This window comes from Littorina saxatilis, linkage group LG11 (genome assembly GCF_037325665.1).
Source record: "Littorina saxatilis isolate snail1 linkage group LG11, US_GU_Lsax_2.0, whole genome shotgun sequence".
Taxonomy (NCBI): domain Eukaryota; kingdom Metazoa; phylum Mollusca; class Gastropoda; order Littorinimorpha; family Littorinidae; genus Littorina; species Littorina saxatilis.
The window spans coordinates 9452078-9468814 of NC_090255.1; the positions used below are offsets into that span (position 1 = coordinate 9452078).

Here is a 16737-nt window from a genome sequence, read left to right on the forward strand (position 1 = left end):
CATACACATTACAATGTTGTCACTTCCTACTCATTGAATAATGTATTCATTGTATCTAATTATTCAGGTTAAAGACCAGCACAAAATTGCAATCATTTAAATATGTCACTGACATAAAGTATTCTACCCGATCTGGAAAAAAGAAGAAAATCACAAGTGCATGATTCAAATCACTGATGATGTCTTGTAATTCGATAGTGTTTCCAGTTAATCTTTTCTCTTTACATCTCAAAATTCTTTTACTAGTTTATTTTGTAAGTAGAACGTTGTTGGCTCCTTTTGTACCTATATGACATCACACATTTGCAAGGATTTGCTTGCTAACTTGCTTGTTTCTTAATTTGTTTAATCATAATGATCGCTCCAAATTACATTCCTTCCTTTGTCTGGCACTCTTGTTCTTAACTCTCTCCCTCCCTCTTAGCGGTTTAGAGAGAAGGAGAGAGAGAGAGTGTGTTCGTGTGTGTGTATGCGTGTGTGTGTGTGTGAGAGAGAGAGAGAGAGCTAGAGACTGAGAGAGAGAAAGAGAAAGAGAGAGCTGATCTATTATGTCTTGATTCCCTCATTTAATTTTCTTTTGTTGTATAGTGTAGAACTTAGAAAGCTTCAGGACATACCCGTGGTGCGGTTTTATGGTCGTTTAACTCTTCATCGGTGAACCATGCAATTATTTCTTTTCAACGATTGACTCGGTCTCTGCTGACAACTCTAAACTACAAAACACGACTTTTTTCAGTTCAGAAATGTCAAGTCTCGCTCCCTTAAATTGAGACACAAACTTAAATACATCCATACATCATTGTCTGTTACAAAGTTCCAGCTTTGCTTTAAATGCACAATCATTATGAGGGACACGGACCTTTTCCCAGGACATATATATACCGACTGAGCCATCACTCAAATCTTCGACGACACTGACTCAGCCTGGATCTCCCCGGCCGGGCAGTTTTAGCTCTTGTAATGTGCGGAAGAACTGAGAGAAACGTTTGCGTTCCGCTTATGTTTGTCTTGTTTGATTGCCAAAATAATATTGCATCGATCAACCACTTTCGCACTGTTACCATGCTCCCATGCTGGTTTGTTTACCACTTTCGAAGGTGAAGAGTTCACCGCGCCTGCGCAGTGACGGGGATTTCCCTATGACGTCACCTGAAAGTTATGACCTACTCTTTTAGTTGGTAACTAAGTAGTCTCGACTACAAGTTCGCTCTCATGCATTGTAGACTGACTAAATCTTTAGTTAAAGGTCCTCGTCTACATTTTCTGACAGAAATTGAGATTTGACCGCTAAAATGTTTAATCCATTCACTAACACTTTCAAAAAAACACCCCCCTCCGATCAGAAAGGACGGAGCAAGTGTAGCCGTTTGAAAATTCATTGATGTATTCCATTGTAGTAGGATATCCTTATTTGGAACATAATCGTAGTAGGATATCCTTATTTGGAACATAATGTAAAGCGGAAGTTTTCAAAGTGCTCAACCACCCAGAATTCCTAGCGGTGAGCAGCCGCTGGCTTGACGAAAGTTCTCTGGTAAGTTCTTTTTATCAATTATGCAATACATTCTTGTCGTATAAGACTTTTAAGTGGCTGCAAACAAGGCTTCATTATGCAACAAAACAGTTTCAAGCAATGTGTTTGCTCTGTTCACGTACTGTGTTCGTCATTCGTAGATTTTAAATCTTAGCCGAGTTGACGCATTTCAGGGAACCTCTCAAAAGTCAGATTTACGCTTTCAGCATTGCACATCACGGTACTTTGTTTTATGGCGGTTTACAAAGAGGCTCTGCTTAATGATTCGGTTCAGGAATTAAGGAGTCATCATAAAAATAAAGCAAAAGCATAGGTCTAACGCTAACTGAATGTTTCGAGAGGCACAGTTCCGACACAGTCACAGTCCGACACAGTCACAGTGACACACGTACACTGACAATGAAATCTAAAACGCTTGCAATCGATCTAAATTTGTATTTCTGCACACACAAAACATTTCGACTACAAAATAAGGATCGGAATAAAAAAAAATGGTCTTTTCCAACAAGAGTCCTTGATTTGTGTGCTTTCATTTATCATGAGTTTACGCCGGTAGACTACTACCCGCAACATCGATGTCAGAATCGCCATTGATTTTCCTGCAAGACTGACTAACAACTACAGATCTAACTGAATCAGTTGAATCAGAGATCTAGATTCTCCGGTCGAATCTTAGAATGCAGCTGGTTTTTATTTTTGTATTTCTTAGGTCTATATGTGTGTGCCGTATGTGTATAAAATGTGCGTGTGCATGCGTATGTCTGTAGATGTGTGTGTTTGTGCGTGTGTGTGTGTGCATGTGTGTGTACGTAGATGCGTGCGTACGCGCGTGCGTGCGTGTGTCAGTGTGTGTGTGTGTGTGTGACATTCACGTGGTAGTACGAGTGATTGAGTGAATCGGAGTATCTGTACGTGTTTGTTTTCTTATACCTGATCATGTTTTCTTATACCTGATCATGTTTTAGACGATTCATGTATGCATTTATAGTTCTTAAAAATGCCAAACGTGTAACTCATTATACATTTGCCCCTTATGGCATAAATAAACTAATACTGTACTGTATTGCATGGTAGGTATAAGCCACGTATTTTATTCAGTTATGATTCATGTCCGTCAAGTATACGAATACGAATACGAATACTTTATTATCTCATACAGAGAAATTTGTCCATGTCTTTTAACAGTTTTGTTTTGTTGTTTCTTTTTTTTCTGCAAAAGCTGTCCATTTCGATACTCAGGTCGAACAAAGTACGCTTATCTCATGTCTCAACTCTGAGCAAAACATCGTCTCCACCGGTCAGAAGAGGCAGGGCAGGGCCAGCAGGTGCGGCAGTGTTACATTGTTTGTCAGCGCAATCGGGAATCAAGGACACAGAGTCCGCATGCGGACAGCAACTCAAGAAGCTGCCGCCAAGAGTTATCGGGAAGAAAGATCCAGTCTCTTAGTCTTACAGTGAGTTTGTGTAGTTACAAATGTAATGGTTTGAAGATTTCTTATCTCTGTTATTGCTTGAGTGCTTATGTTAATCTCAGTTATTCAAGTATGGGCTGTATATTGTAAATGCGTGTGTGTGCATATGAGAGAGAGAGAGAGAGAGAGAGAGAGAGAGAGAGAGAGAGAGAGAGAGAGAGAGAGAGAGAGAGAGAGAGAGAGGGGGGGGGGGGGGGGGCGGTGGTGACACACTATACTTCCGTTTGCTGTTTAAAAGGATACTTACAAAATCGACAATCCCATCAATCAGTCGAGACACAATTTATTAACAACAGAATTTTAATTATATGCCAACTTAGTTAATGCATACACTCTTACATACGTATACATCTGAATGCATAAAGCACACACACACAAACATGTACAAAGTACCCCCCCCCCCCCCCCAAAAACAAAACAAAAAAACCCCAGAAAAAAACAGAAAAAAAACATGCCACCCATTAAAATGCTGATAACTCATGAATTACTTATGCAACTTACTTCAAATTTGGTGTACATTGGCCTGAGATATGGAATGATAATTCCACAAAGTTTCATGAATGCCGGTCAAGTGCGCATGGCTTATAATTATATCTATATGCCGCTGGTTTCATAATACTACATCTACTAAAACAGATAAAATGGATAAAAATTTGAATGCATCACATTATTTCATGACAATAGGACTTTTAACTGTGTTGGTCAGAACATGATTAACGAGATGACAGCGGGGGAGCTAGCTGGTCCTGTCCAATGCTGAGCGGCTCGCTCCCATCCCCGGTTTTGGGCATGGCCTGCAGAGGATCCTTCCCAGAGGAGCCTACTTCAAGTGCAGCCACATGTCCTTCCAGGTGTGTTTGTCATCACTACCAAGATAGGTGAAGGGAGGTTGATAACCACCCGTCAAAGACCTGTAATTACAAAAATAGTACTTAAAAATCTGAAACAGTTTCAAAACTGTTAGCACACTGCTGTTAATCGCCATAAGTTGTGCATGACTCGACTATGATGTGCCGTAATTATGCATTAAAATTATGATGAAAAAACAACAACCTGAAAAGTGATGGGCGTGTCAGGATAGGGCGGATAATCGTTATATGAAATCTTTAGAAATGTGTCCTGTTTCAGTTATTAATCTTTAAATGTTATAACAACATCCTGGAAATTCACTTCGTAATACAAAAGTAGAAATGGCCCAGTCAGGCTGATTTTTTGGCAAATACAGGTTGACCTTAAAAAAATGCAACCCTCAAAAATGTTAATAACTTCTACATCTGTTGACCAAATCACTTTATATTTGGGGGACATAAACTTAAGCCTATGCTGCATGCATGACCCTTCCACATCTTGGCAACTTTTTTTTTTTTAAATAGCACAAAAGTCTGACCATTTGATCTACAAAATTGCCCCTTTGTGAAAGTGTCACGGTAGCTGAAGTTTATGTCACCCAAATATAAAGTGATTCGGTCAACAGATGTAGAAGTTATTAGCATTTTTGAGGGTTGCATTTTTGGGGGGTCACCTGTCACCCAGTCTTCTTCAAATTGGCAAAACAACACTGCTAGGCACAACAGCTGGAACAAATCAATTTGTGTGGGCAAAAAATGAGTTGTTCTTCAATTTGAGGTAATAATAAAAAAACAAACAGGGTCACTCTTGCTCACACAATCAAATCTGCATCCAAATCAGTATGTGTTGTTCACATATCTTGTCTAACATGGACGCTATGGCATGCTGAGCGGTGTAGGTGTCAATACTCTCAGCAGGCATAAAAGGCAGTTTTGAAGCCATTTTAGCGGGTAATAAGACAAAGAATGGTACATTTGAGTAACTCGCAAACGCATTGCCTTCAAACTTTCGGAGATTTGTGTTAACACATGTCGTAAAGTACACACGAAATCTCAAGTCATGTGAGGTATTAGTTCTGCTGTTATGCGACATCCCAGAAAGAGTTTTAAATATAAAGATGTACCCTGTCCGATTGAACAGAATTTTTTTTAGAATTAGCATGCATTTAGAAAAATGAAAGCTTCAATTTACCCTTAAATTTAATACAGTTTCACCAATGGCTGTTCAAAGTGCACTTGTTTAAACTCACACACACATTTTTGGAAAATGCTTTTTCAAGAGCCATTGATCAGTTAAGCGTGTTGGCAGTGAGCTTTGCTATGCGTAGGCCGACATTTGCGCTCAGCGCTCTGAATGAGTCAACTTCTTAAAAAAACTACTTTCGCGTTGAAATCCTCATACCACCCATGTCTGATAAAATATGTACATGAAATTTTAGTATGTGGCGCATCTGTCATTGTTCTTGAAGATTTCAAAACATAAAATTTGTTCAATGATTCAGCAAAAACCTATCGTCAATTTAAGAACTGTTTCTGACATGACAAATAACAGCAGACCTAATGTCTCAAATTACTTGAAATTCCGAAAGTACTTTACAACATGTGTTAGCACAACTCTCCGAAAGTTTGAAGGCAACGCGTTAGCGAGTTACTGTTAACCCGTGGTTTGTAAAAATGTAAAAACATTTTACAAATCACGTCGAACCTAAAACCGCGATTTGTAAAAATGTAAAAATATCGCATTCCACAAAGTAATGCATGCCTTTTATTTTTATTAATTTTTCTTGTTTAGAGCCTCTACGCTGAGTGGTGGGGGTGGTTTTAGTTCCACATCCCATGTTGGTGCAATCCCATTTTGCCACCGTCCCATTTTTTGCCCCATCCCATTTTTGCGACATTTCACAAGCCAAGCGTCGTTTTACAAACATGTCATAACAATAGCGCGACATCCCATTTTGACACCATATCCCATTTGGCCGCCATGCCGTTTCACCGCATTCAATTTCGCCCCCATCCCATTGTCGCGACATTTCACAAGCCAAGCGTCATTTTACTACCGTGTCATAACAATAGCGCGACATCCCATTTTGACACCATCCCATTTGGCCGCCATCCCATTTTTTATTTATTCTTCTTGCCAAGCCTCACTATACTACTATACTGCGTTATTCAACTAGGAAGACATGGGGCCCGGGTAGCTCAGGTGGTAGAGCACTAGACTTGTGATCGAAAGGTCGCTGGTTCGAATCCGGGCCGGGACGGACACGGGTCAACTTTATGCGCAGACCCAGAGACGGTATCCATCTCCCACCCCCATGTCACCAAAATGGCACGTTAAAGATCTTGGTCATTCTACCATAAGTGCAGATGGCTGATACCACCTAAACACGCATACATCAAAAGCCGTGAGGGCGTAAAAACTCGAATCGTATAAACCAATTCATGTCCAATATAGGCAATTAAGACCTGACGGACAATAAGCCCCTTATAAAAAAAAGGAAGACATTCCGTTTACGCCAAATCCCATTTTTGCCACAATCCAAAATGTCATGAAATAGGGATGGCGGCGAAATGGGATGACGGCATGGCGACAAAATGGAATGTGGCGCTAGTGGTATGACACGGTGGTAAAATGACATTTGGCCTGTGAAATGTCGCGAAAATGGGATGGGGGCAAAATGGGATAACGGCGAAACGGGATTGCGCCAAATGGGGATGTGGAGCTAATGGTACATGATATGGTGGTAAAATGACACTTGGCCTGTAAAATGTCGCGAAAATGGGATGGGGGCGAAATGGGCTAACGGCGAAACGGGATTGCGCCAAAATGGGATGTGGAGCTAATGGTACATGATATGGTGGTAAAATGACACTTGGCCTAAGAAATGTCGCCAAAATGGGATGGGGGCGAATTGGGATAACGGCGAAAGGGGACTAATAGATCCCTTGACTTTGGGGTAGTGCGACTCTGTCACTGCTAGCTTTCCACTGGGAGGAAGCGACCGGAATTTCCCAACGATGGGACCTCCGAGTAATGAAAATAAAAATAAAAAATAAAAATCTTAAAATTAACAGTAACAGAGTCGCGCTACCCCAAAAGTCAAGGGATTTCGTATTAGTCCCTTGACTTTGGAGTTGACAAGAAAATATCGGGCGCAAAAACGTGATTTGTAAAAATGTTTACCGTGATTTGTACAATTTTTTTGTCTCATTACCCGCTAATGCGGCTTTAAAAACTGCCTTTTATGCTTGCTGAGAGGATTGACACCTACACCGCTCAGCATGCCATAGCGTCCATGTTAGACAAGATATGTGAACAAAACTTACTGATTTGGATGCACATTTGATTGTTTTGTCTAAGAACATGCTAAACATGTTTTGTTTTAGCAGTTCTGATTCGTTGTCAATTTTAACGCGGGAACCTTGATTTTGCGAATTTGATTTTGGGGTGTGTTTGTGTTGTAGGCTTCACTGTATCGACACTACGTCATGTAAACTCAATCTGTTTTCTGAATAAGTCAGGGGCATAAAAGGCCTTTCCAGTCATATAATTGGTTTTACGATAAACGGCCTCATCATAAAGATCTGCCCTCAAACGCATCTGTAAAGTTTTTTTATGACGAGTAGTGTAGAACAATCACCATCTTGCACATCTGATCGCAAGATTATGCATCCCCTAAAAATTCTGCTATGTCTCCGGCGCATCAGTATCTGTCCGAAGTGTTTGAAAACAACTAATTACAACACACACACCCCCCCTCCCAACCTCCACCACCACCCCCACACCCCTCCCAACCTCCACCACCCCACCCCCCCCTTCCCACCTCCACCACCACCACCCCCCCTTCCCACCCAAGAAAAAAAAAGAAGAAAAGAATAAACACATTGATAAATACAAGGAGAAGGAAAGAATTAATTTACTTTTTTTTTCAATTGTTTTTGATAACAAATCTATTGCTTCTAGGTCATCATTATCAGGCCGATGATTAAACCAAAGCTTAGTCACGGAAATGCATATATGGACTAAAAATGACGTGTTTTTTCTTGCAGGACAATGGCTTGGACACTTATGGCTTCATCCTGAATCGGCAGAGCAGCGATGTATTCTTACATGGATGCCATGGACGCCTTCCACCTAGCGGGCACACAGATGGTTCACAAATCTACCCACTTGTATCTTGCATACCTACCCCCTCACTCTCAACCATTGCTCCTTCAGTTCTGTAGTAAAACATAGAGCGATCATTTCTGAAAATATTGTAAGCCATTAGCTTCTTTACTTCTGCAGCTGCATCAAAACACACACACACACACACACACACACACACACACACACACACACTTGATACCGATGCCACATTTCAAGTAATCGGGCTGCATGTATATTTGTTGTCTTCTGACACGGCTATGCATGCTAAAGTCCACAATCAGAATGGCAGGAGCTATTGGAAAACCCGTTTTCTTTTTTTTGCATTTTACAGTAAATACATTTTTGTCTTTGATCTTCAGGCTTCCATAACAGTTCTCTAAATGTCTTGAGAATACGCCTGAAACGTTACATGAACCAAAACAACAACCGAAAAACAAACGCTGTGCACAGGGAACACAAATATCGATGATAATCTGCTAATAATTTAGCAGGGAGTATCAGCCGGGACATTATTTATTATTCTGAATAGATCAACATTCATATATGCATCAAGTGTACTAATTGATCCTGCTAAATAGTTGTATTTGTTTGTGACTGATGCACTTTTTATTCACTTTGCACATGTATCACGTAAGACAAATCAAGGGAGGTAATTTTGCTCGGATTAGATGGTTCCCTCCCCTGATAACAAAAGCACACAAATTAATTTTCCCCCCCTTCTCGTATGTGTTATTCAGACGTTTTGTTGGTTTTTGTTGAATATTGATGTGAAAGGTTCAGTCCTTCCCGAGTAAACTATTCGATTTACAGTCTCAGAACAGACCAGGCCTGAAAAGACCATCGCTAAACACATCAACTAATCAGCCTGGGTGCAGTTTGTGATTGTTTTTTATTGACTGATTTGTGAACGAACTCAAGCAGGAATCTGTGATGATAACACATCAAAATAAATTATCACTTTGCGCATGAAGCAGCCAGGTTGTCGAATCTAAGTCTTTGTTCATGTATAATCTTGTCTAAATCTGAGATGGTGAGCCAAAAGCTTTCATGGGAACGACTGTGCCTTTCTGTGTCTCTCAATTTTTACACCACTTGCTACTCATGATTGCATGACACTAAGAACAGGCAAGATGTGGATATCGTGGTTTTAATGATACATTCGGACATACAAATGGTTACCGCTGTTTTCTTAGATACGTGTGATCTCTCTTTTTCCCCTGGTCCTTTCTTTTTGATGTTATTTAGCCTGAAGTTTGTTGCAACTATTGGTCCGCTTGCATTTGTTGTTATAGTAATTGTGGATATGTTATTTAATTTGTCTGTGTTCCCTTATTATGTTGTCACTGTCAGCTTGATGAATAAAGGCTATGAGAAAAAAAATGTTACCCTTCACTATTAGCTATGATACTAAATATTTCTGATACCTTGACCAAATACGATGTTTATTTTTGCGTGTTCTCGTTTTTTCAGAGCGAACACACACACACACACACACACACACACACACACACACACACACACACACACACACACACACACACACACAGTCTCTCTCTCTCTCTCTCTCTCTCTCTGTCTTTCTCTCTCTCTCCCACCCACACACACACACGTACACGTATACACACACACACACACACACACACAGTTTCAATGTTAAAAACTTGAAACAGTATCCCTGTAGCATCGATGAAGGTTGTGTACAGGAACATCATAAAAGCTTGCTTACAAACGGACTCGCTGTAATCGAATAAAACAGCTTTCGAATAAAATAGCTTACCGTTGCTTGCTCAAACTGCGGCTTCCTTGTCCACATTCCTGGCGCACAGATCTGCAATGTGCAACGTTACTGTTGAATATACACAATTTATGTTGAAGTCAGAGGGCACAGACAGACATATCCCCCCCCCCCCCCTACACACACACATACACACACGCGCGCGCGCGACTGCGTGAAGATGCACGTCACCTTATCATTTAATCACACAATGTAAAAACGTGGTGGTTAAAACTGAATAGTATCATGAATCTCTGAAGAGAATTTTTTTTCAACAGTCCTTTGTGTAAGGCACACGCAGATTGAATGTAGCTGAAGCCATACCGTAAAAACTAAGAACAGATCTATAAGATTCTAAAAAAAAATGTGACATTTTAGTTCTATTCATCTGGATGAGCTTGATCTGTCCATAGATGACGAGTTAGCGATACCGTCTGTATAGATCTATGATCTGTCCGAAGTAGAATCGGCCACTGAAAATGCAACTCCCCCCTCCCTTTCCCACGACACACACCACGACACGACACTAGCTGAGAAAAGGAAAAAGTGTGGAGGAATACATAATGTAAAAACCAAATCTAAAAGTAAGCCCGGTTTAAGATTTCAAACCGCCTTTGAGTATGAAATGTTCGGACGCGCCCTTTCAGCCTACAGTGAAATGGTAATCATGTACGTACAAGCTTTGTTTCAGAACTGTGAAACGTAATAACTAGGTTTGAATTCAAATATACAAGTAAAGTTAATGGAAGATCAAAGTAAAGGTTGGGTGTAATGTCAACAATTATACTTACATTCCGTTTCAGCATGCTCTTCCACAGGAAAAACTCCCAGGGCTTTGTCCTGCTTGCGATTTTGCCAAAAGTACTTTGAGCACACCCCCGACGTAACTTTCAATGAGCATCATAGTGTTTTTGCCACTTGCCGGTTGAATTTGGCGCCTAATTCCAACTTCGCTGCATCTCAGGGTTGTTTCTGGTCCCCCAAATGTACACATTCAGACCTATGCCGCCCTGATCGATCACAATTTTGCTTTTTACGTAACTGGCGCAAGATGGCAGACATCTTTGGACCATAAATGACTCTTTGCGCATGCGCCGCGAATAATTTGATTGGTCGATATTTTTAGGCAGAGCACATGGTCTCAGAAAACAGAAAAGTAAACATTGGAAGCGTGAGTCACGCTCCCAAAAAATAGAAACTTTTTTTACATATATGTTTTTTTCTGTAACTTTTTGCCCCATGGTTCATTCATCATCTGAAATAACTTTTTAGCGAAATCTAACCATACGATTATTGGAAAAAAGTCAAAATGTAGACGACCACCTTTAAAGCCGGTAAGTCGACTACGCGTAGCTCACTTCGCGATGCTACCGGAACTAGACTTCGTCGCAGTCCAAGGGAAGGCACTATGTCGGAAAAGAGAGTTATCTTTTCATGTCTTGGCGTCTCAAATGCGCGTTGTCTCGGCCAGCGCGTGGTGTGCTTCTTTCTGAGTACTTTACGTCACAAATTGTACTTTACGTACTTGATGATGACGTAAGTTAATGGTATTAGTGGGGCTCGTATGTTGCAGACGCACTAATCAATCATTCACATCTTGCAACAAACATCATACTTTGTGATATTGTTCCTTATAATTATTTAAGAGATTTCAGATACAGAGCCTTTTCAGAAATCGGTTTTTGGCTCACGTAAGTGTAGCCTATGCGATCGTAACTTTGTCTGTCTGTGCGTGCGTGCGTATGTGCGTATGTGCGTGCGTGCGTGCGTGTGTATGTCTGTGGTAGAAACTCTAACATTTGAAGACGTCACATTACATTGACGTCACATTATGACGTAAGAGGGTTAGACGTCACGCGAAGGAAGTACTGAAAGTCTCGGTCATTATTATTTTGAGCGGGCCGAGACTAGTGTACATGCAGACAGACAGATCTAGATCTAGTGTCTCGCTTTCTTGCACAGTTTCACCTATGCTCTTTCTGTGTGTGTGTGTGTGTGTGTGTGTGTGTGTGTGTGTGTGTGTGTGTGTGTGTGTGTGTGTGTGTGTGTGTGTGTGTGTGTGTGTATGTGTGACGGAGTGATTGAGTTTGTGTTACTGTTTGTCGATTTCTTACGTGAGCCTTGATGGCTTCGCCTCTTGTTTTGTTTTTGATAGGGAATAAAAGGCTGCATTTACAGCAGACGAAATTCGTACCAAAAGCGCTCAGCAGTAAATATTCCCAACTCAGCAAATGTAAAATTCAATGGTTTACCATGCACCAGAAGTTGTCTGCTGATAACACATGCATGACATAAATACGCTTATGGGTATTTTTGTGTTCTGATATTTAATTTGATCGTTTTTTTGGCTCACGAAGTGTAGCCTATGCGATCTTAACTTTGTCTGTCTGTGCGTGTGTGTGTGTGTGTGTGTGTGTGTGTGTGTGTGTGTGTGCGTGCGTGCGTGTGCGTGTATGTCTGTGGTAGAAACTTTAACATTTCCGAGTCTATGTGTGAGTGGTTATCCAAGACTATGGATAAAGCTCGCATAAGATTACGTCACGGTCAAAAGTGTTTGACGTCAATTAATGCATCATGACGGCATGCCTCCCTGTAGTCTTTCTCTCTCGCGTGGTGTGTGTGGTCTCGGTCATTGTTATTTTGAGCGGGCCGAGACTATTTGGCAGTCGTGTCCCTGTAAGTAGGCTACATGCAGACACAGACAGATCTAGATCTAGTGTCTCTCTTGCACAGTGTCACCTAAGCTTACTGTGTGTGTGGGTGTGTATGTGTGACGGAGTGATTGAGTTTGTGTTACTGTTTTTCTAGTTCTTACGTGAGCCTTGAAGGCTTCGCCTCTTGTTAGAATTGTATATATATCCCCCTCGACCAAAAACAGATCGCAAATACAATTAAAGAACAGATCAAACACAACAATCTTCCCGCCACTGCCAAACTTCTGCTGAAGTCTGACGCTAAACAGCCCACTTTCTACCTCCTCCCGAAAATACACAAACCCAACACCCCAGGCAGACCCATCGTTTCTGCCTGCAGCTGTCCAACGGAGTTCATTTCAGAATACTTGGACTTCCTCCTTCAACCCATTGTACAGTCACTGCCAACGTACGTCAAAGACACAACACATACCCTCAACCTTCTTGAACATCTCAACAGCCATCCCAGTTTTCAGCCTCAATTGTTGTTCACGTTGGATGTTGTGTCCCTGTACACATCCATACCCCACACTGACGGACTCAAAGCCCTTACATTCTTTCTGGATCGTCGTCCCACTGATTCTGCCTACCCACCAACCACAACACTTGTTCGCCTGGCTGAGCTTGTTCTCACTTTGAACACTTTTGAGTTTGATGGACAGGTTTTTGAGCAGATCAGCGGAGTCGCCATGGGTACGAAGATGGGACCCAGTTATGCATGTCTTTTCATGGGTCATCTTGAGCACCTCATTCTACAGTCTTATTCTGGCCCAGTTCCAGAGCTGTACAAGAGGTTCATCGACGATGGTTTGGGTGCCACTTCTCTGTCTGAACCCCTCCTTCTCGATTTCATTCACTTCATCCAAGCATTCCATCCCAGCATCAAGTTCACATTCAACATCTCTTCCTCATCTGTGGTCTTTCTTGACATCTCCATCTCCATCTTGCATGGTCGCTTCACCACCTCTGTCTTCTACAAAGAAACTGACGCTCATTCATACCTTGATTTCAACTCTTCTCATCATCCTGCCAACAAAAGCAGCATTCCTTTCTCTCAATTCCTTCGTCTTCGGAGGCTCTGCTCTGAAGACGACGACTTCCACCAACAGTCTGTCTTGATGACGTCTTTCTTTTTGGCCCGCAACTACCCTGATGCACTCGTCCGTGACGCCCTTCTGCGTGTTACCCAGGTCTGTCGAGAGTCCGCCCTCAGTCCTACACCATCTAGGGACAGTGACAGACCCGTCGTTTCCCTACTGTTTCATCCCCACAACATGCCAGTAAGCAGAATCCTGAAATCAAACTGGCACATCCTTCAAGGAAGTGACTCTGTTGGTTCGATCTTTGCTCAAAAACCACTCTGTGCTTTCAGAAAAGACCGCAGCGTTCGCGACCTCTTGGTGAGATCCCGTCTTCGCAGTCCCACCAACCCCACAGCCCCTGGGACATTTCCTTGTTCCAAACGAAATTGCAAATCTTGTCCCTTCCTCCACCCTGACACCTGCCTCCAAGGCCCTCGTGGCTCCTTCACGGTCAAGAGAACGTTTGACTGTCAAAGTCACAACGTTGTCTATGCGATCGTCTGCCTCTCTTGTCGCCAGATTTATATCGGAGAAACCGCGCGCACCCTTGAGGTGCGTTTCTCCGAGCATCTGGCCGACATCCGTCATTCCCGCAATAGGCCAGTATCCCTTCATTTCACCGCCGCTGGTCACTCACTTGATCATGTCAGAGTCATGGCTCTGTGGCAAGTACGTGGCGACTCCTTCGAGCGCAAACTCAGGGAGTCCCACATCATTTCATCCCTCGGCACTACCTGCCCCGATGGAATTAACATTCGCCGTTAATTCATTCATCTCTACCTTCCCCCCGCTGTTCCACCTTGTGTGTATGTGTGTGTGTGTGTGTGTGCGCGTGTGTGTGTGTGTGTGTGTGTGTGTGTCCGCACGGGTACGTGAGTCTCCTCTTTCGTTCCCTTTCACGCAACCCCCCCCCCCCCACACACATTTTGTTTGGTCTACAGACCTCAAAACTGCCGCTTTTCATTCCCCTCGGGTAGCTTCCCTTGCTTCTCTGTCTTTGTCACCTGTTGGTTTGTGCAGTGCAGTTGTTTTGTCAGTTGTTCTCCTCTTTATTTGTTCTATCGTCTTCCTTCTTTTTTGTGTGTGTATTTTTGTGTTTTTGTGCCTGAAGAAGACCCTTAGGTCGAAACGTCGCCGTTATTCGTTCCGTGTTCGTCATTTTAACGTGAGTACATTGCTTTTTGGTCTCTTTATTGTTCCCTCTCACGTGCAGTCGCCATTGTTTAATACTATATCCGCAGCATGAAAATTCAAGATGGCGGCCTCCGCAACATTGCGTGTTTTGATTTGAGCAAAAACAACGTTTCTGAAGGTAAGTTTTCAAGAATACGCATCCATTCACCAATGTCACATCATTTTACTGTTTAATTCTCCCCTGGTGTCTGTTATTCATCGGGTGAAGCGCTGAAATGCAGAGACTTTGTTTAATCTTGCAATAGCTCATCAGCTGGATCGTGATGCTGATAGATCTAGATCTATCTGTTGATTACAAGTAAGGAAATCATGATCGCCACGCTGGTGATTTTAAACAGATTAGGTCTAAACGAACTTTGAATAAAAGGCGAGGAGAAAGAGATTGTTCATGGTATGATCAATGATTAGTCCTGCCTACGTTAAGGACTTCCATAAGTCTCTAAACGGCTGAGGTGGGGAGGGGTAGAGTCAAAAACTGAGTGAGGGTAGGCCAGATAGTAGGATGACCAGCTGGAGATAAAAACACCCCACTCCCCATGTCTTTACAGTGTTGTGATCAAACTTTCAAAGACGGTAGGTAACAGACAAAAGCATACAGTGTATGCTAATCAAATGAGATAAGTGGTTTTGAAAAATGAAGAGGTACCGCTCTTTAAGTTTTACAATTTTGGTTTGTTGCTTGTTTCTCATCCTTTTGCTTATTTTAAGTTGACCGTGCATTGGTGTGAATTTTATTTTTACAGGATATATACAAGAGTTACACCACATGCCAGTTCCTGGGAACAAGCGTTCTGCAATTATTCCGGTGCCACAGAAGGGAGCTGATTTCACTAGTACTACTGTATCAAGGTTTGTTACCTAATGCATCCTGTCTAGCTTAACAGTAAGATTTTTTTATTTGTATTAATTGGAACATGTTTGCACATCATTTGTAAGCGACCTCTGTGAGTTTGATGGGTTTAACGTACCCTCACTATGGTCAACATTCTGTTAGCGACTGTTTGAAGCGAATAAATGTAGCGGTCAGAAAGATTCCAGAATCAGTTGGGTGACTGGAAACTGTGTTTGTTTGTTTTTTAACCTGAAACAGTAAGAATTATACGAATTCATGAAATACAATTTTCTTTCATTTTGGTCTTTTGTGTGAAGACTTGCCCCGGCTTTGACCGACTCTCTGAGATAGTAAACATTATTCAAATACATTCAAATAAAAATGTCACTTTTCATCTTTTGTGTGAAGGGTACCCCAGGCTGATTTCCTGCACCATGGATGTAGAGGAGGCCAGACAGTCTGCTTCTCATTCCAGCTGTGTTGCGTTTTTTTCTGCTCGTGAAGTGTATTGCCACATTGCCAAAGCCATTGGCCAAGGGAAGTCACCCTGTCTGCCCATTTTGCATAGCCTTACAGGCCGTGACACTATGTCGTTCTTCAATGGTATTGGGGAATCAGAAGGCTTGGGAAGTATGGCAAGCATTTGAAGACGTCACTCAAACTTTCTTCAGGTTGTCTGCTCCTCTTTGTAAGCTGAGTACCACTGACAGGGCAGCACAAGAGCTTTTTGGTGTACATTTGTAGGACAAAACCAGCAACGTACTAGGTGTAAACAGTGCTAGACGGTACCTCTTCAGTAAAAAGAGCTGCCAAATTGACCATAATCCCCTTACAAGTGAGGTGCTGCTGCAGGACATGAGATTGAGAAGAGCCATCTACCTATTAGACTACCCAACTCTGTGGGCTGGCAGTTCAAGGCTGGAAAGTGGGAGTCATTCTGGACGAGCTTTTAAGGTGTTACGAGTGTGTTCGGGTTGCGGTTCTTGCTCATGTTTATACTCACTGAGTTACTTCCCTTGGATCTGGATCTGGATCTGGATCTGGATAACCCGCCTGGGTTGGTGGTTTGCGGGTGCGAATGCGTATACGCACGGTTCAGTGTGCTTTCGCGAAAGGGTGTGTCATATGCACGGCTAGAACTAAGATACTTCTTGATTT

At 42.1% G+C, this 16737-nt stretch overlaps 1 protein-coding gene and 2 long non-coding RNA genes across 4 annotated transcripts; 2 read left to right on the forward strand and 1 right to left on the reverse strand.

Annotated features, from left to right (window-relative positions):
• The first annotated feature begins 1236 nt into the window (after positions 1-1236).
• LOC138979687 (uncharacterized) lies at positions 1237-8055 on the forward strand. 2 transcript variants are annotated; one of them, XR_011460095.1, is made up of 4 exons: positions 1237-1534; positions 2754-2988; positions 3713-3857; positions 7905-8049. It is a non-coding gene; the product is annotated as an uncharacterized lncRNA (long non-coding RNA). The 2 variants fall into 2 exon arrangements; XR_011460094.1 differs by lacking the exon at positions 1237-1534 and having other exon boundaries at positions 2343-2988; positions 7905-8055.
• On the reverse strand, positions 3435-11326 carry LOC138979686 (uncharacterized). Its single transcript, XR_011460093.1, has 3 exons — positions 10570-11326; positions 9782-9832; positions 3435-3917 (listed from the first exon to the last, which is right to left on the reverse strand). It is a non-coding gene; the product is annotated as an uncharacterized lncRNA (long non-coding RNA).
• A 1834-nt stretch (positions 11327-13160) lies between these two features.
• LOC138980837 (uncharacterized) lies at positions 13161-14318 on the forward strand. Its single transcript, XM_070353718.1, has one exon. It carries the CDS (start codon positions 13161-13163, stop codon positions 14316-14318), a length of 1158 nt encoding a protein of 385 aa, XP_070209819.1.
• Positions 14319-16737: the final 2419 nt, after the last annotated feature.